The sequence below is a fragment of the Salminus brasiliensis genome, chromosome 11, assembly GCF_030463535.1.
Source record: "Salminus brasiliensis chromosome 11, fSalBra1.hap2, whole genome shotgun sequence".
NCBI lineage: Eukaryota > Metazoa > Chordata > Actinopteri > Characiformes > Bryconidae > Salminus > Salminus brasiliensis.
In genome coordinates, this window is record NC_132888.1 from 5,838,982 (window position 1) to 5,859,476 (window position 20,495).

The 20,495-nt window shown below is 42.0% G+C and overlaps 1 protein-coding gene across 4 annotated transcripts in view; it reads left to right on the top strand.

Annotated features, from left to right (window-relative positions):
• Positions 1-20,495, top strand: part of frya (furry homolog a (Drosophila)) — a 143,235-nt gene that overhangs the window by 3,323 nt on the left and 119,417 nt on the right. For 3 of the 4 annotated variants that reach the window (XR_011980601.1, XM_072691488.1, XM_072691489.1), the window contains exon 1: positions 14,026-14,220. The exons of the other annotated variant lie outside the window; for it this stretch is intronic. Coding sequence is in view for 2 of the 3 variants with exons in the window: in XM_072691488.1 (XP_072547589.1) it covers positions 14,067-14,220 (154 nt within the window). In the remaining variant the exon portion in view is untranslated. Of the gene's footprint in view, positions 1-14,025; positions 14,221-20,495 lie in introns of those variants that run through there. 4 annotated transcript variants of the gene reach the window in all.

Here is a 20,495-nt window from a genome sequence, read left to right on the forward strand (position 1 = left end):
GAAGGAACCTTGAGAGGAACCAAGGGTGTTTCTCAATACCAAGAATGCAAAGAGCAGACTTCTTGACACGCTAACTTTCAAGGACAAACCCCCAAGAACACAGGGAAGGAGGACACCTATTGAGATGTGCTGTGTTCCTGCTGTTGTCCAATCCAATGCACCCACTTTTTTTATATATGGATTTGTTTATCGCTATATCAACATTTACATAATTCCCTTTTCTGCCAATTAACCTACATCCACAATGGGTTCGTAGCTCGCCCTAGCACTGGCAATGCTCCCGACTCTAGGAGGGTAAGTACTTAACATTCGTTTAAGAGTGAGGAGGGGAGAGAGCGCCATCTACCTACCTGGAGAAAGCACAGCCAGTTGTGCTCTCTCAGAGTCCGGGTACTGATGGCAAAGCGGCGTGGCTAGGGATTCAAACTCATGACCCCCAGGCCGTAGTGGTGGCACATTAGACTGCTGTTCTTTAGACTTTTTCTTCTCCTGTAAAGTTGCCAACAACTGTGTGTACCCCAGTCTGCTGTGGTGCATTTCCTGAAGTAAAAAACCTTTAGTGGAAGGTTTCATTCAAATGCATGCTGTGTATTTGGTTGGTACGTGCAGTGGATAACACTCCTACCCTCCACTTGGCAGAATGGGGTTCCATTTCTGGCCTGGGCTGGCCGGAACAACACACTGTACCAATACAAGTCCTTGTGCTATTATTCCTGGCCACTAGTGCTGGGCAGTATGACAGTAAAAGGGTCATACTGTTTAAAAATTCGTCCTACAGTCTTCGTTTTTACATACCGTAATACCACGGTTTAAGAGAAAAGGCTCGGAAAGACATTTAGCGCTGTGTATTTTAAACACATCACATTCAGCCCGACTGACTCACATCACAGCGCTTGGCACTGACGTGTCGCTAGCAAGAGTAGGAGTACTCTCTAGCACCAGAGAGCACACACATGCTCACTGCACAAGGGCACAGTTTTCATGTCCACCTGATTTAAAGTAAACCCACCACTACTGTCGGCTTACTCGCCATTACGAGAGTAGAGGAGAGGTTGTTAACAAGTGTCTCTGGAAGACAGTGAAGAGAGCTGTGTTCAGCCACACCGAACATCTACAGGGCTATTCTAACAACTCTCTCTCTATCTGTCTATCTATCTGTCTGTCTGTCTGTCTGTCTGTCTATCTCTCTATCTATCTATCTATCTATCTATCTCTATCCATCTGTCTGTCTATCTATCTCTATCCATCTGTCTGTCTATCTATCTCTATCCAACTGTCTGTCTATCTATCTCTATCCATCTGTCTGTCTATCTATCTCTATCCAACTGTCTGTCTGTCTATCTATCTATCTATCTATCTATCTATCTATCTATCTATCTGTCTGTCTGTCTGTCTGTCTATCTATCTGTCTATCTGTCTGTCTATCTGTCTGTCTGTCTATCTATCTATCTATCTATCTATCTATCTCTATCCATCTGTCTGTCTATCTATCTCTATCCAACTGTCTGTCTGTCTGTCTGTCTGTCTGTCTGTCTATCTATCTGTCTGTCTGTCTGTCTGTCTGTCTGTCTATCTGTCTATCTGTCTGTCTATCTATCCGTCTGTCTGTCTATCTATCTGTCTGTCTGTCTGTCTATCTATCTATCTATCTGTCTGTCTGTCTGTCTGTCTATCTATCTGTCTATCTATCTGTCTATCTATCTGTCTATCTGTCTGTCTATCTATCTGTCTATCTGTCTGTCTATCTAACTATCTGTCTGTCTATCTATCTATCTATCTATGTCTATGTATGAGTATATATATATGGTGTTTTAAATACTACAATACTTGGTCTGTACTTCAGCTGTTTAATGTGTGTATTTGTGGTAAATAAGCCACCGTTAACCTTCAGATTTAGAAGTTTTTGCTATTATGCAGATTCACACTGTCTATAAAAATGTCTTTTTCATTTCCTGCAGACTGTTGCCTTCATATATTGGGTAATTTTGTGGTGCCTTTAGTACTCAGAGCCTTTATTATATACATTATGAAAGTATTACTTTGATATTTCATAAACTCTTGGCACAGAAATAAGCTGCAAAAAATAGAAAGTGCCAGTAATGGAAATGCAGTGATATACGTAATACTAGAGCAGGACAAAATCACGATAATTTTTTGTATCGTGATAAATACTATGCTTTTCTAAGCATATCGAGGATAGTGTTTCCCTTACCGACAGTGTGATTAGACTGGTTTAATTAGATGAAGTGAAGCAGATAAATAAAAATCATCACTGTATTCAGTACATGACAGCATCTGATTAGTAGTTTTTAAAAATCTGATGATACTGATCTATTTAGTCTGTAATTACATATATTATGATAAATATTGTGATATAGTGTTTTTCCCATATTGCCCAGCCCTACGTGAAACCATCAGAATTCTCAAAATACCACCATAAACGTTTCATCCCTACTGGCCACTTAAACCAAGTTAAAGCCAACTGAATCCAAATAACGTGGCCATAAGTCATTCACCAATCAGCAGGAAGCATTAGTGAGGCCAGCTACCAGTGTTGGATGATTAGTTCCGCCCATCCAACTGGTCCCAAAGGTGGGATGGAGGGATGGAGCTCCATCACTCCAGAGATTCTCCCACAGCTAGGTGGCTTTTTGGAATTGGGATGGTGAGCTTAGGTTGATGTGCAGCTGATCCAGTGTCCTGCACATGGTCAACTTACTGAACATAGGGCTGTCTGAAAACCTTTGGAGAGGTCAGATGAGTTCAGGTCTTAGGAGGTTTAGAAGCCGAGCTGCTGCAGAGCTCATCAGACGCTACAGTAGATGTAATTAGGACGTACAGCCTACTTGTTACGTGACAAATTATTTTTCACAAGCATCGCTTTGATCGCAGTAAAAGCTCGGCTTGTTTCTCAGGCAACCGGAGAGCTGTGTTTAGTGCCTTTTGCTATAAATACGTGTGTGGGCTGAAGGCGTCTTTATGATCTGTTCTGCATTTACATAATCGCGTTCCTCCTCCTCCTCTTCCCTCTTCTATAGCACGCTCTGCAGTCATCCCCTGCTCACAAGTTTCCACTGGGCCGTCCCCTGCAAGTGTGAGCTGATGCCTCTATAATTAAACGGGCGGCCCATTCGCGCACAAGTCAATAACGGCGTGACACGCACAAGTGACAGCGCCACAATGGCCGGGCACGCTCCGGTTCGCACGGCCACAGCCTGTAATGTCGCCCCGGTCAGTTGACACCCGTGCGAGGGGTGTAGCGGCCCTATTGTCTGACCTCCGCCAACTGCTTATTTCCTTTTCCTGTCTAAAAAGAGGTGGACAATGAGGGCTTGTTATCTGGTTCAATGGCTGATGCGAAAAAGAACATGATCACCTGGCTGTAACTGGATCTGTATAGTGTCAGTGGCAGGGGCATTGGGACAGGCCTAGCACCTGCTTCCCTGCCTGCCTATTGGCTGAGGACGCTTTCTCTCCTCCTCTGAGGGGTCATTCAGTGTTTTCCGGTGGGGGGGTGGGGTACGTTTGGCTCCTGCTGGAAGTGCTGACATGCAGGGGGTGTCTGGGACAGGTGCAGGATGAGGACTGAAAGCCCCCATTATCAGCCAGACGGAAAGCGCTGGTGCTTTGAGGGAGAGCAGTCTGAGCGCTGGGAACTCTGCACTGTGCTCGGTGTTAATACTGCTTTCAGCATCACTGCTTTGAAGGGAAATTCCCCTGGTTTTCCAGGACTCTGCATAATTAAATGGGTAAGATGTAGCTGAAGACGTTCAGAGAAGTTCTAGGTAGAATTGTTCACAGTGGTGGAGAATAGAGGAGTCTCTGACGGCTACATCGTGGAAATTCGCAAATACACTGCCTGACTGCACTGAAAGTTTGGAGAAAGCCCTTTTTAACTCATTCGTAATTCACTTTAAAAGAGGGGCATGCAGCGCATTGGAGGACAAAATAGTCCCCAAATAAAACGAACTAATAAAACTGAACTTATTTCTTTATTTGATTTATTGTTTAACAGATTTAGGACTTAAGATTTAAAGTTTAAAGATTATATACACTGTATTCCTCTAGGATTTCTTTCAGCCGAATGCCCCTGACCTCTCCTAAAGGAAGAGGAATTTGAAAAGGTAACACAATTATCAAATATCATATAAAATATGAAATACAGTGAAGCTAAACTGCAAAACAAACTTTGTAAACTATGTATTTAGATATATTTATATATTTGTATATGTGGCATCTTTCCTCCACTGTGCATTTGTTTGTTTACCAAAGACTGGCCGCCTTTTTCAGGGTAAATTTCTAGCAATACGTGACCTACTGTGACTTTCTGGCTTTAACTTAACGTGGTACCGTCAAAATGCTGGGTGGTGCGCTGGGGAATTATAAAAAGCGGTGGCTGGTTTTAGGCCAGCACTGAATTACCACATTATAACCCAGTGGAGGTTAACGCTAATGCTAATGCTAATGCTAATACACCAAGGCTGGATGATATTTAAAGGCGTTTTTTACAATACACAATATTGTGTATTGTAAAAAACGCCTTTAAATATCATCCAGCCTTAGCGTAATAGCATACACTATTATTTTATCATGCATACAAAATAGCAAATATAAAAAAAATCCTGCTATCCAGAAACTCTGCAGTACCAAAACAGTGTTTTATTGTTTTTATTTATTTATTTTTAATTTTTTAATTATAATTTTAATTATAATGGAACGTGCAGTTGGTCAATGTTCTTAAAGCTGGGACGATATCTACGATACGCTGGTAAAAGCATGTTGTGTATCACGCTAGCATCATCATCGTCATGTTGCCCACCCCTAGAATACACACAAGCTATATATACCCAAATCCCAGCACATTCACCCACTATACACCAGCAATTTCACACCAGTAGACCCACAACCACAGGTATCAGTCCAGAGTGTGTACCACTACACACACACACACACACACACACACACGGGAAGTGATTAGACTGCAGTGTTGTAAAGGAGCTGAAAGCTGATTGGTCAGGGAGGAGAGTCAGACTGGATTATAAAATATTAAACACTATAAAACATCTTTTTAAGAAAAGTCTCGACTAAATCAATCAGTCCAGAACGTCTGATTATAGAAACTGATACTGAGAATAAAAGAGCAGATTAATCAGCAGCTTATCTGATCTAAACTGTGGGGCTGGATTATAAATACATACACAAAGATCGGACTCAGATTAGACCAGGCAATCGTAATTACTATTGGAAATCATCAGACGTTCTGTCACAGTGAACATTTTCCAGAGTGACTCCACTGCCCTTATTTACAGCTGATACACAACACACATACTCTGACCCATCAAGGCACGAAATCCACAAGAGCTCTGAAAGGTATCCTGTGATATCCAGCACCTAGATGTCAGCAGGAGATCATGGGACGTCCATGGATTGCATCAGTGAACCTTGGGCTCCCATGACCCTGTCACCCTGTCACCCCTTTACCGGTTGTCCTTTCTTGGAGCACTTTTGGTAGGTACTGACCACTGCATACCAGAAAACCCCCACAAGACCTGCCTGATGTTTTGGAGACGTTCTGACCCAGTCTGACTCGTCTAGCTGTCTCAGTCTGGCTCTTCTCAAAGTGATTCTGTCTCAGATTCTCATGCCTGCCCCTTTTCCCCCTTTTTAACACCTTCATCGCCTTCAAGAACTGACTGTTCACCAAATATGCTGCCTAATATGTCCCATCTCTTGACAGGAGCCACTGGAACCAGATAATCACTGTTATTCACTTCACTCAAATGGTTTTAATGTTGTGGTTATGAATTTGAGATATAGCTGTAATTCATTATTCAGCTGACTGTATATATGGGCAGTATAGGGGCAGTGGTGGTTCAGTGGTGGCTCAGCGGTCCTTCACCCTCTCTGCTCCCCGGGTGCTGGAGTTGGCTGCCCACCGCTCTGGGTTGTGTGTATGCTGACTGCCCCTAGTTCACTAGTATGTGTGTGTTCACTACCACAGATGGGTCAAATGCGGAGGACACATTTTGCTATACACAGTACATATTTATTACTACTACAAACGTCTAAAATTAGAACCAGCTGCAGAACATCAGCTGCAGATAGAGGATCAGAACATGGTTGGAGAGGATTATTCCGGAGGAGTCTGGAGTCTTATTTAAACCTCAGACGTTTAGTCTGGTCTGCTCTGGATTGATGGTTGAAGTGAGTGGTTAAGAAGATCACCATGGTCAGATCCAGAGAGCTCTCTTCTTTGAGGCCTTCAGAAAGAAGACTGTAGATGCAGAGGAGTCTGGAAAGGGCAGAAAACAGCCGTTCCACTGTCCACTAAATCATTTACAAGTGGAACAACTGACCAACATGGCCAGATCAGGCCGTCCTAGCAAGTTCAGACCAAGAACAGACCTCAAGACCTCAAGATCTCAAGTCTAGATGTTACCTAGCAGTTTTAGCCTAGTGCAACTATGTACATACAGCATGTCCGTGATTTCAGTGACTACATACCTGAGGCTGAAACATGATATGAATGTATTTTAGGTGATAGACATGTGTCTGTGTGTTTGTATCCATAATTCAGGAGCATTCTGTGCAAAGTGGATCATGTACCCTTTGCAGGACGTTAAACCATGCCAGTCGTCTGGAGCGTTGGCCATCGCGCAAGAAGGCCGCCCTGCCTCTTCAGAAGTTGAAGGCTAGAGATGAAGGCTACTCCCTCGCCGCAGTTTACTTTAGATGAGTTTGTACTAATAATAGATGTTTATTAATAATTCAGCGGGCCTCACTTGCCACCGCTGCAAACCCAAATGCTTCTCGCCATGGCAACAGCTTGTTGAAACCTTTCGCCCGCTGAAGGTGTTGGTTTCCTCACTCGGGCCGCTGCCTGTCCTCGTTTCTGAGTCGTGGTTAGTATATAGGTTCTAGTGCATCCTGCACGTGCCTCCAAGAACGTGTGTAACTGTTTGAATATGGCTGAAATCTGACGAGCCATGATGATATAAAAGTACGCTGCATGTACACTGCATGTCCAAATGTTTGTGGACACCCCTTGTAATAAATGCCTCAGCTACGTTAAGTTACACCCATTGCTGACACAGCTTGGCTTGTCCCCATAAAGAAGCACTACCAATGGAATAGGTCTCTAACATGAACCTATTGACACCATACTGTCTAATGCCAGGTGTGGGCTAGAGGGGTTTACGGCCCTCCAGCTTTGAGCTGTAGAAGACCTCTGTTCTCTGGAATGATGGTTGGTTCTCCATCCAGTTCTTTTGGGTGAGTTAAGGAATTGTTGATGAGGTTTGGTTGTAATCATCCAACATCCTGACCTTAATAATGAACAGGCAGGTGTCCCAATACTTTTGTCCATAGTCATAATTTTTTATTGGTCCATTCATCATGCTTGTAGAAGCTCCAGATCTCATCAGAACAGATGCAGGTGAACATAAATCCAGTAAAGAGCTTCTCATTCTGAAGAAAGTAGTGAGATCTTGTCGGTGAGCTAGTCTGAAGAACAGAGCTCGGTTCCTCCAGGTTTCTCCTGGACGCCCCCCAGTCCAGCCAGCACAGCGTGGAGGATGTGTTCAACTCCATTAGCAGCAGCAGCAGCAGCAGCAGCTCACCTGATTTACCATCATTAAGCCCTGATTTACCACCAAACCAGGTGTTGATCTGAGGAGAACTCTAAATAATACTAGACTCCATGAGGAGAACTTTGGAGATGTTCTGATGATGGACACAGTGATGGAGAACCACCATGTATTCATGGATTTATTCTAATATCAGTGTTTTACTTGAGAAAATAAACACTTACTGTCCAGATAAGCATTTTTTTGCACAGTAGTGTGTACAGTACATATACACTGCATGTAGTATAAGATCATAGCCAACAGTATTATGAATTTGAGGATGTTAATGTGTGTGACTTGAGTGACTGTTCTGTTTGGCATGGTTACACTGCTTCATCTCAGACTGTAGAGGGCGCTCTGGTATCACGATTTTGCATAGTGTGAGTTCAGTGTACTCAACATTTACCCCTTAAAGTCAACCTGAAGTCAGAATGGACCTTGTTAGTCCATGTTACTGATGCTATTAAGCACAGTTATTGATATAATATCATTAAAATATGAATTTCTAACTTTTCTAGAATTCAAATGACTTTTGCTGGAGGACCAAAATCTAAAACTGAAGTTTGATTACATCACCATGCACGGTGATCTGGCAAGGCAATATCAAGCATTATCCTCATGTTTTACCTCTCCATCCTACCACTGGGAGGAAATACCATCTGCCATGGTGTATTATTCAGTAACTGGAAATAATATAAAATTAATATTACTAATAATAATAAAAGTCATTTGGGTAGATAAATTACAGTTTCCCATGTAATGTCCAGTCAGCTAGCCAGGATATGTTTGCTTGCCAGATGTTGCTGCTTTTGTTTAGGCCAGAAAGCTGAAGTGGTTCTCAATAGTATATACTAGGGCTGCACCGATACCACTTATTCTTTTCTGATACCGATACCAGATGTTCTGTATCTACCGATGTCAAATAACGATACTGATACCAACTCTGACATAAATACTGGATAAATGGCTATAAATCCTAATGTTTATAAAAAAAAAAGAGTTAAACCTATGAAAAATCCCAACATAAAGTGAATTAGAACTTTTGCTCTGAATGTTCAGTAACTCTTGGGTCTGTATACAGCGGTGCTGACCAGCCTTTTGCTTGAGATCTGCCACCGATCTGCGTAGGCAGAGAGTTCAGAGGGAGCGTGACCTGGATGTTGTGGTCAGTAACAGTGAACTTGTTTGTACTGGTCAGTGCATGTTGCATCTCCAAACATTCATCAGTGCTTTGGCTGTTTCATTAATACATAGACTAAGCTTCCTGATTAGCTGAGATTACTGACTCTGAGCTGAGGTAAGAGACCCGAGATTGGAGTCGAGATGTCTGTGGCCTGTAGCTAAAGATAACATGAAGAAAATCATTTCAGATTCAGACAGATTCTGTCCAGAAACAGAAAGTCATCTAAATGCCCTAATTGACCAAATTCTGTCATAAAAATAAAACAATAAATAATAATAATAATAATAATAATAATAATTTTAGTAGTAGTAACTAGAAAAGTGTGTCCAAGTGGTTGCTATGCTAAAGAAAATGCAGAGTGAGTGCACATCTTTTTCCAGGTGGTTGCTTGGGTGTTGCTGGGTGGCTAGGATGTTACCATGCTATTCCAAGTGGTTGCTATGCTGAAGAAAATGCAGAGTGATTGCAAAGCTTTTTTCCATATGGTTGCTTGGGTGTTGCTAGGTGTTTGCTATGGTGTTTCAATGCTATTCCAAATGGTTGCTATGCTGAAGAAAATGCAGAGTGATTGCACAGCTTTTCCCAGGTGGTTGCTTGGGTGTTGCTGTGTGGTTGCTGTGGGATTTCTATGCTGTTTCAAGTGGTTGATATGCTGAAGCAACTGCAGAGTTGGAAATATTTGCACAGCTTAAGCAATTCACAGGTGGTTGCTTGGGTGTTGCTGGGTGGTTGCTAGGATGTTACTGTGTTATTCCAAGTGGTTGCTATGCTAAAGAAAATGCAGAGTGATTGCACAGCTTTGCCCAGGTGGTTGCTTGGGTGTTGCTGTATGGTTGCTGTGAAGTTACTATGCTGTTTCAGGTGGTTGCTATGCAGAGTATGGTAATTGCAGAGTTGAAGTTATGGCACAGCTTAAACAATTTCCATGTGGTTGCTTGGGTGTTGCTAGGTGGTTGCTGTGGGGTTACTATGGTGTTGCTGTGAGCACTTGCTGTCAGGGTGGGTGATGGGGCGGAAATATAGTGTAAGGCTCTATTTAAAGATCATCTCTATGTCCTCGGTGGTTGCCATGGAGTTTTATAAACATAGGCGTAGCACATAATTAATTAAATACAGACCTGTCTGCAGACTGTGTGTGAGTGTGTGTGTGTGTGTGTGTGTGTGTGTGTGTGTGAGAGAGAGAGTGTGTGTGTTTGTCTTATCTAAGTGTTTTTGGTCCAGTAGCTCTGTATTACACCTCCCACAGGGCAGCAGCGTGGTCTGACCTCCGGCTTTTACACAGTGACTGGATTATTATTACTCAGAAATGATGAATAATGCATTTTATTATAGTCATTTTATCAGTAATTAAGATTGTGGCGACACTTTTATTATTGTATGCCTTCATCATTTAATTAAGATAAGCAGGTATGTGTGTGTGTGTGTGTCTTCTGAACCTGTTATGTGGAGGTGTTTGGTGAGGGTTTCTCCAGGACATGCTGAGTTGGCAGCCTGGCAAGGCTGACCTATATTTCAGGTTTGGCCACACACACACACACACACACACACACACACACACACACACACACACACACGTATATACATACACAGGTGACTACTGGTTTATAAAACAATCAAAAACCAGGTTCTCAGTGGTGATTGGTTAATTATCATTAACTGTGGAGTTTTAGGGTCAGATGGACGTTTTACAGCCGCAGGGTCCAGCCTGGTCTATAAGGACTGCCCTGGCTGCAGGTTTTCCTTCCAGCTAAGCCTAAACTCACCTGATTGCTCTTGTTTAATCAGTTGATCTCAGTCTTTAAACAGTTGGCCAGTTGCTTCTCCTTGTTTGGTATGAAAACTTGAAGCCACGCTGGACCTTTGCAGGTCAGATTGCACTCGGCTGTGTCACACTACAAACACTCTGCTACTGTTAGAAATGACTGTTGTGATTCGTGAATTAGACACAACAGCTCTTCAGAGCCAGTGATGAGATTATTTATGGTGAAGCATCTATTCGGTTTATTACGACTGTTCATTTGTCTTATGGTTTGTTGTTTGAACATGGCTACCAATGTTGCTGCTCAGAGAAAATAGAGCTTTTTAAAAGTTTTAAAGCATTTTTATCTTATTGTATTTCACTGAATGTTCCATTTTGGTAAATAAAATAAATAATAATATAAATAATCTAATAAAAATAAAATAAAAAGAAACTTTGTGAAAGACTGTGTGAATAAAAATATGATTTATTTTATATTAAATATAAATATATAATATAATATAATACATATAAATATGTAATACAAAATATATTATATTTATATAAAATATATATTATAATATATTATAAAAACTATTAATATATAATAAAATATAATAAAACATTTTATTTTATATGAACAATTATTTTTTATTGATTGTTTCATGTGTTTTATTTTCCCAAAAAACAAAATTGTACAAAAATATATTTGAAATCATTTTGATGTTTATTTTGTAGCAATGTTTATAATACAAAAATATATTCTCAAAAAATGAAGAAATCATTGATTGGTGATTTTTTTCACTGAATGTTTCATTATTTATTTATTTTTATTTATTTTAAGAGTAAAATGTATAATTGAAAGGTTATTCAGTATCACTTTACCTGGATGGTTCATTGTAGATGTCTCGTAGATGCTCACCTGACATTCAGCTAACGTTCAGCTGAATATGTATTAAATGCAACTGAACTCTAAGCTGAATGTAAATGTTTAACCCTAACCCTAATCTTAACCCTAGTCCCAACCGTAAGACGTGTTACACACTAAGGTGTATTACTCAGTAACTACAGGGATGTCTGTTCAAACTGATGGAGCTATTCTCTGGTATTAGAAGGGTCAGTATATTGGCATAAATGGTCAGAATATTGCCATAAAGGGCCAGTATACTGTCATAAAGGGTCAGTATATTGGCATAAAGGGTCACTATATTGGCATAAAAGGTCACTATATTGGCATAAAGGGTCAGTATATTGGCATAAAGGGTCAGTATATTGGCATAAAGGGTCAGTATATTGTCATAAAGGGTCACTATATTGGCATAAAGGGTCACTATATTGGCATAAAGGGTCAGAATATTGTCAGTACTGTTTAATTACAATGACAATTTCCAGTGTTCACCCCTTCCTCATTCCGTAATTGTCCCTAAAAGAGGAGCTTGTGGCAGTAAGCGTATCAATCCCACTGTATCATTCATAATCATACGCAACAATACAGGCAATACCAATGTGATATATTCACTGTTGCAGAAACCTGAAGCTGATACAACAAGCTGTGCTCTTGTAATACACGTGAAGCAGTAATACATGTGTGATTACACAGTTATTACAGGCACTGCACTCTGTGATGACTCCCTCAGTCGATTCACTCATTCATGCTGGAAAATAACAGGACGCTAAAAATGGAAACGCTCAGGTGTGAACTGCCTTCAGAAAGTGCTTTTCCTGGCGCACAGCGCGGCCTTTCTCCAGCGGCTGAAACAGAAAACGCCTTTAAGTACAGACACAGCCTGCCTGTGTCGCTCGTGTGGGTCAGCTGTGGAAAAACGCTTTCATTTAGGTGTGGGCCGCTTTTTGTCTCGCGGGGAAGTGCAGACGGAAAGTGGCACATGATCTGTGCAGCAATGGTTTACAGGAACGCCTCAGTCTGTACTCATGAGCGGACGTCTGTGAGGCCTGTAGAAGGTCTGAGCTTGTGTGAGGGAGACGGTCTCAGCATCTCTAAACAGTAAATACAGGCCATTTGTGAGCGGGTTGCCTGCAGGGCCTGCTTGGGGACGTCTGTGGAAGATGCTTACCTTGGCATTATCTCCAGAACAGAGAGAGCAGAGGCCTGCGGGACTTCTCAACCGGCCAGATAGCTTACACCAGACGTCTGACTGATAGGAGGAGAGTTAAGTCCAACGGGAGGCCGGGAGCTCAGCATAGTTCAAACACATGGATGTAAACAGTCGTACAGTGGTTTGGAGTGAAAGGGTTCATTGTAGAGAAACCTACTGACTCACACACTAGCCAGCCTTGGAGGAAGCAGGCACCTGAGGGCAGGGTGTGAGAGGGCCCCTGTTTTTATTCGATACACAAACCCGGTGCTTTCGGCCCTTCATAGCAATGGGTTCAGACAGTTGCAGCTTAGCAGACCTGGGTATCAAACCAGCAGCCCTGCGATCGATAACCCGGGGCTTTAACCTCTGAGCCCACAAGTGCTGTCCATCACATAGCACAGTGGGGCAGAGAGGGTTAAAGTCTTGCTCAGGAGCCCAGCAATGGTTAATAATCACATGTGGTTTTTAGACACTGTCCCTAGCCCCTAGTATTAACCCACAACTGTCCGTTTGAGGCATGGACTCCACAAAACGTCTGGCGGTGTCCTGTGGTATCTGTGGTTGTCCTAGGAGGTGGGAGGTGGGGCCCTTGGTTCGCTGGTTCACTGGTTGTCCATCCTTGGACCACTTTCGGTAGGCACTGCCAACCACTGCATACCAGGAACATCCCACAAGATCCAGTCGCAGGAGCAAGAAATGGCCATTCTTGCATAATGCTGCTTTAATGATGCTATCAGGGAACTGGGAAGGAACAACATACGTCCAGGAGATGTTCAATAAATTATATACGTGATAGGCCAGTGAAAGCTCTCTGGCACATGTCCATGTCCTGTACTGCTGTGTGTGCGCTGAAGAGGCCGAGCACGCTCAGTTCAGCCCTGTGGAATTCGCCTGACTGGAGGAAATGGCTTGTTTGTGATAGCTGCGAGTTGTGAGAGGGGAGTTTCTGAAAGCTACATACACTCCTGACCACACACTTCCTCCCACTGAACAGAGCACAAGCTCTCTCTCTCTCTCCCTCTCTCTCTCTCTTTCTCTCTCTCTCTCTCTCTAAACTGTAAAAAAGTGGGATGGCCCAGTTATCCTCCACCTGCCCATTTCTGCGAGCTGTGTTGTAACTGGCTAAACTGCCCTGACAAGTGCAGGGAGGGTTAAAACACACCATCTCCTCACAGCACAGACATTCACACACACAAACACACACACACATAAACATACACACATGCTCATGAGCGACAGCACAGGATAAAGAGAAAGGAAGAGAGTGAAAGAAAAAAAACAAGTGAGAGAGAGAGAGAGAGAGAGAGAGAGAGAGAGAGAGAGAGAAGCTGAAGAAGTCAAGCCGGAGCGCCGAAAGCACACTCCAATGCTTCCGAAGAGCAAGCGCTGAGGGTTTAGTGTTGGCACAGTGCCAGCTGGACATGCCGGACCCGGAGCAGGCGGACCCCCCTGCGGAGCAGGACGGCGTCACTCCGGAGCGAACGCCTGGCCTACCTGCGGACCTGCTGCCGACCGGCGACTTCCGTAGGAAGTTCAAGAGGATGCGCTCCAAGAAGAGGCCCACCATTCTGGCATGTAGGTGCTCTGCTGGCTTCACACCACACTCTGACCTGACCTTCAGATATCTGACCAGAGGATCTGTGAAACCCCTAAGGGTTGGTTTGCTTTCACAGACCAGGATTAAGCCTAGGATGACCAGGATGGAATGATGTGTAGTCCAGGGAACTCTCAGGGGGCTCTACAAGCGTAGTCCAAGGTTCTTAAGTGGTTCTTGGCCTGGATGTATGGTTTACAGATTCTCTATGGGCTGTTGCCTTATGGGAAGGTTGTTTGAATGTCAGAAAGTGTATTTCGCATTTACAGAAATGGTTCTTTAAAGAACTGTTCATTGAAATTTGTACTGAAATGTTCTTTAGAAGACCTGATGTTATGATGTTAATTGAAAGAATCCTGTTTGGCACCTTTACTTGTAAGAGTTAAGCACTGTAAAGGTGATCCTAACAGATAATGTGTGGCCAGTACTCTAATAAACAGTGTGTTTAGAGAACCATCACTGCAAAGAACCCTTTATTTTTATAGTTAATGTGTTGTAAAGGAAGCTTTACCAGCCTACTGTTCTCAAAAATGATGACAATCAACTGAAAGGTTCTTTAGAGGACTATAAGCGGTTCTAAGCCATCGCTACAAAGAACCCTTTATTAGTTAATGTGTTGTTAAGTTGAGAAAATATTTTTTTACCAGACAGATTCTGGCTACTGCTCTCAAAAATAATATAGACAATCCACTGAAAGGTTCTTTAGAGGACCACGAATGGTTCTTTTATGGCACTGTTACAAAGAACCACCTTAATTTTCTAAGAGGTAGGGTGTTGTCAAGGCAGTCTTACCAGGCTTACTGTTGCTACTATGTTCAAAAACGATGTAGACAATCCACTGAAAGGTTCTTTAGAGGACCACGAATGGTCCTACCATGGCATTGCTCCAAAGAACCCTTTTTAGGTTATTAGGTTATTTTTAAAAGTTAAGGTGTTGTAAAGATGGTCTTACCTGGCAGGTTGCGGCTACTGCTCTCAATTATGATGTGATCATTGGTCATCAAATTTAAGACCACAAATGGTTCTTCTATGGCACTGTTACAATGAACCACCTTCATTTTTTTAGTTAGGGAGTTAGGGTGTTTTTTTAAGGTGGTCTTACCAAACAGATTCTGGCTACTGCTCTCAAAAACAATGTTGACAGTCCACTGAAAGGTTCTTTAGAAGACCACAAATGGTTCTTCTATGGCACTGTAACAAAAAACACCTTCATTTTCTAAGAGTTAGGGTGTTGTCAAGGCAGTCTTACCAGACAAACTGTGGCTACTATGTTTAAAAAATGATGTTGACAATCCACTGAAAAGCTTTTCTGTGCCATCGCTACATAGAGACCTTTTTGGCACCTTTATTTTTAGGAGACCAGGGTTATTTTGAAGAGTTGAGGTGTTGTAAAGGTGGTCTTAAAAGATCAATTGTGGCTACTAATCTAACAAACAATGTGTTAATTGACAATCCAGTAAAAAGTTCTTTAGAAGACCACAAAAGGTTCTTCTGTAGTATTGCTTTTGGCATTATTCTTTAGCACCTTAATTTTTAGATGTTAATGATATTGTAAAGGTGGTCTTAAAAGATCAATTGTGGCTACTACTCTTACAAACAATATGTTAATGGACAATATACTGAAAATGTTGTTAGAGGATCATAAGTGGTTCTATGCCATTGCTTCAAAGAACCCTTTTTGCTTCAAAGAACCCCACCTTTATTTTTATGTTAAGGTGGTCTTAATTGACATATTGTGGCTACAGCTCTCAAAAACGATGTGTTAATTGACAGTACAATTAGGGGGTTCTTTCGAAGACCACACATGGTTCTTCTGTGGCATCGCTGCAAAGGCATCTTTATTTTAAAGATGGTCTTGACCGGCAAATTGTGGCCACTGAAGTGTTAATTGACAACGCATCTATTTGTGTTAAAGGGAAGTGTCTCCTTCAAGGACACTACGAGCAAATTTGCCAGTTTGTAGCTCTTGAAACCGCCTTGCCAAGGAAGCTGTGGCAGACACCCTGCAGCTACTACTCTCAAGCAGGTGTCAAATGCCTCACTTTCCGGACATGTTTATAATGGTTACCTCAGGAATTTTGTGTCTCGTTATTAAAACACCACGTTTGTCCCTTGCTCGCTCGCGTTCTACCCCACACATCACTGGCAGAACAGCACTAGCTGCTACAGGTCTTTCATAGGGTTGAGTGGAATCTGGCTGAAGGTGAAGGTGAGCTGTGGGTTCCGTTAGATTCTGTCCAGTTCATTTGAACTCTAAAAATTAAAGACCACAAATGGTTCTTCTATGGCACTGTTACAAAGAACCACCTTCGTTTTTTAGTTAGGGAGTTTGGGTGTTGTCAAGGTGGTCTTACCAAACAGATTCTGGCTACTGCGCTCAAAAATAATGTTGACAATCCATTTAACATTTACATTTAAGGCATTTAGCAGACGCTCTTCTCCAGAGCGACTTACAAAAGTGCTTTGCTTTTTACCCAAGAAAAACCTCAGCTAGTTTAAATAGACTAATAGTTCAAAGATTTCTCTAAGTTTAGACTCAAGTCAGTAAGGAGACCACTCTACTATTCGCCCAAGTACTCTCAGAAGAGGAGGGTCTTCAGTCTGGGTTTGAGGACAGCAAGTGACTCTGTTCGGACCCCCAGGGGAAGCTCGTTCCACCACTTCGGTGCAGGACAGAAAAAAGTCTGGACGCTCGTCTTCCGTGGATTTTGAGGGATGGTGGGTCGAGCCGAGCCGTACTTGAAGCTGGAAGGGTTCTTGGTGCAGATCAGCTTTTGACCATCGCCATCAAGTACGGAGGGGATGGCTGGTCCAGTCTTGGCTTTGTAGGCCAGAGTCAGGGGTTTGAATCTGATGACCTGGGCAGCAGCTACAGGAAGCCAGTGAAGAGAGAACGCAGCAGTGGAGAGACATGACTGAATTTAGGAATGTTGAAGACGACCCGTGCCGCTGCATTCTGGATCAGTTGGATAAGTTTCACTAAAAGTGGTTCTTCTATGGCATCACACAAAGAACCATTTGTAGCACCTTGATTTTTTTTAAGAGTGTTTGTGCAACTTTTACACTATTTCGAGAACATTACATAAACAAAAATGGTTCCTTAAAGGACTTTACATTTACAGTTCTTTAAGGATATAAATGTGGTTGTTCTATGACATTGCTCCAAATAACCATTTCTGGCACCTTTGTTTTTAAGAGTAGAACCTTTATGTGATGTGAAAAATCTCATTTGCAAAAATGGTTCTTCAAAGAATCAGAAACTGGCGTTTAGCCTAGCATCAATCTCTTTTTGGAGTATATTGTACAACCTTCGTAATTCGGCTGTGTAGGAAACCAAAAGTGGCTCTTCTATAGGTTCCCTTTTTGGAGTGTGGTATAGAACCTTTACATGATGGAGGGTTTCATCAAAGAACGCTTCACTTTTGAGAGTTTACATAAAAACTGGACTTTCCTGAATTACTGAATCACTGGATTATGATCATAATAACCGCTACAGTTTGTCTTGGTGATCATATTTTGTCTGGTGACTCAGAGGAAGAGCGCAGAGGGAGGGAGGCAACTGTGTGTGTTTTGGAAAGATCTGGAAAAAGATGCTAAAGTGAAAGTACAGAGGGAGGAGGTAGAGGTGGAGGATGGGTGGTGTAGGGAGGAGAATTGGTTCTGATAGACCAGAGCAGTGTCTGCATATCTCTGACATGCTTCACATTCCTGTCCTTCAGTAGAGCTAGAAAATGCTTTTAATAAGCTCTTAATGTGACTTCAGCTCGGCCCACCGCTGCCCACCACTTAACCACACAACATGCTTAAAACATGTTTACGTGTGTTTTCATATGCCTTTTTTATTAAAGGAACTATAGTAAGCTTTTATTGAGGATATTGAGGAAGTTGTTTGGTGTATAAACAGTAAGTGTGTCACATTAGTTGGGGGTGAAGATTGCTCAGATGTTGTTTTGCAATCCTATTTACCACCCTGTTATTATAAATTTTCCTTTTACAGAGCGCTTGTGGGAAAGAATGATAAGCTCAGCTTTTATTGGCTGGTTTACAGCACCAGCAGTGGACTCACAAAACCCAAATATTATAGCATAGCTGAGTCTTACCAGATAGTGCTGCTGTCCTCTCATTGTGTCCTCTCAGCGCAATGTGCTGTTAGCAAGCTGAAGAGATCGTTTCACTGAGGCTGTTAGCCTTGCCCCCCAGTCTTACCAGTAAAAAAATAAGAGAAGAGAAGAGATGGTACAAGCTAGCAGTGGCTAGTATTAGCTTTTAGCCTAGCACTCCTCTTTTTCTTGTTTTTTCCCTGGCTTTCGTTTTGTCATGTGCTGAGTCTGAGCTTCCCCTTCCACTGTCACAAGGCCTTTTCCCCATAGCAACCGATATTCCCATAGCTAGTCTGGATGTGATGAGCTGCCCTCGAAATCAACAACCACATACTCATCTCAAATCACCGTCACGTTTTACACCAGCTTCACCAGCTTCACCAGCTTCACTGGTTAAAAGGCTGTATGTAAACTCTGGGTTTTGGAATTGGCCAGTTTTCCAGGCCTGATTTGGTTATGTTGAATTTTTGGAATTTCTGAATGAAGAGACAACAGTGTTGAAGGTTTACAAATATTTCTGAAGTCTAATAATTCAACTATTCCAAAGAAAATACTGTTTATATAGCTTTTATATAAATGCATGTTTTTGTCATGTAAGTATTTTAATGAACATCATGGATTTCATATGTACAGTTACGGATGTAAGATTCCTCTAAATTTGTATAAAAAGTTGTCACTGAAGTTTTAGGAATGTAGCCCAGTTCAGGCTATATATTCTGCTGGTATTTGAAGCTAATGAGCTAATCCTCAAGTTACTGGGACACAACTGTACATTCAGCTTGGTAGTTGCCAATGAATAGGATGAATAGGGCCATAGAACTGCAGCCAGGTTCGAATAGGTCTTGTGCAGCATAGGGTATAAAACATACTCTGTATTTAAAGGTAAAGGTGCACCTATTTCTCATGTGTCCTCTGCATTTAACCCATCAGTGGTAGTGAACACACACACACACACACACACACTAGTGAACTAGGGGCAGTGAGTACACACACACACAGAGCAGTGGGCAGCCAACTCCAGCACCCAGGGAGCAGAGAGGGTAAAGGGCCTTGCTCAAGGGCCCAACGGTGGGAGCTTGCCGAGCCCGGGAATCGAACCCGGTGCTCTAACCACTCAGCCACCACTGCCCATTATTTACCTATTAGCTTTGATAGCAAGTGTTTAGGCCATACAAGCTTCAGTTATCTGTGTTCTTTTGCCTTAGAGGGAGGAAAGGGAAACTCATCAAACTCATCAATACCCACAAAATTCAAATGAAGAGGGATGAAATCCTCCCAAATGAGTTCTCACATGTTCTGTTCGATAGCAAGTCTAGCCTATATTTTCATCACATGGAAATAACAGCATAAGAGACTTTTACATGAGAGACTTTTACAGTCACATTCTGTACATTGAGGATCTTATGCTTCGTGGCATATCTTACTTTACAAATGATTTACGAGCAGTTCTATGAAGAAATGCAGTAATTATGAAACTCTGTGAAAACTGTATATTACTATATATGAATAATCCCTTACATTTAGTGTTATTAAAGCTACTGATGACTGTGTGTCTGTGTGCAGTAGTGGTCCTTAGCTTAGCTTTGCTTAGTTTTGCGTGATTTAAGGGAACATTCAGACCATCATCCTCCACCTAAGCTGTGGCTGTCTAATGGTTTCGTTGAAAGGCGAGGAGATAATTTGGCCAGGGAATTATGTAATAATCTGGCCCAAAGGGAGGCCCAAGCAGCCACAGGCTAATCTGTCTGGATTAACACTGCTGGACAGTCCTGAGGTTGCATATACTGAGAGCATGCTGTCATTTAGAGCAGAGATATGGGTCTTTTATTCTTTTTTGGAATATAAATGTTATACTTTATTGTGTTGCTCTGTTCATAATGAAGTATTTTTAAATGTTTAACATAATTCACATAAATTGTCCTTTTTTGCAGAGACAGTGTCTGATATTAGTCCAGTACAGACCTATAAACATCCTGAAATTCAACAGTTCAGAGTAAAACTCACTGTATTAGGTTCACCTATGTTTAGAAGACTATGAAAACAAATAAATCAATAAAAATAGTTGAAGAATCAAACAATCAGAGGTAATAAAGACCACCTCGCTGTCTCATCGTGCACTATTCCTTCTCATTTCAGGTCTTCAGGTTCACCCGCAC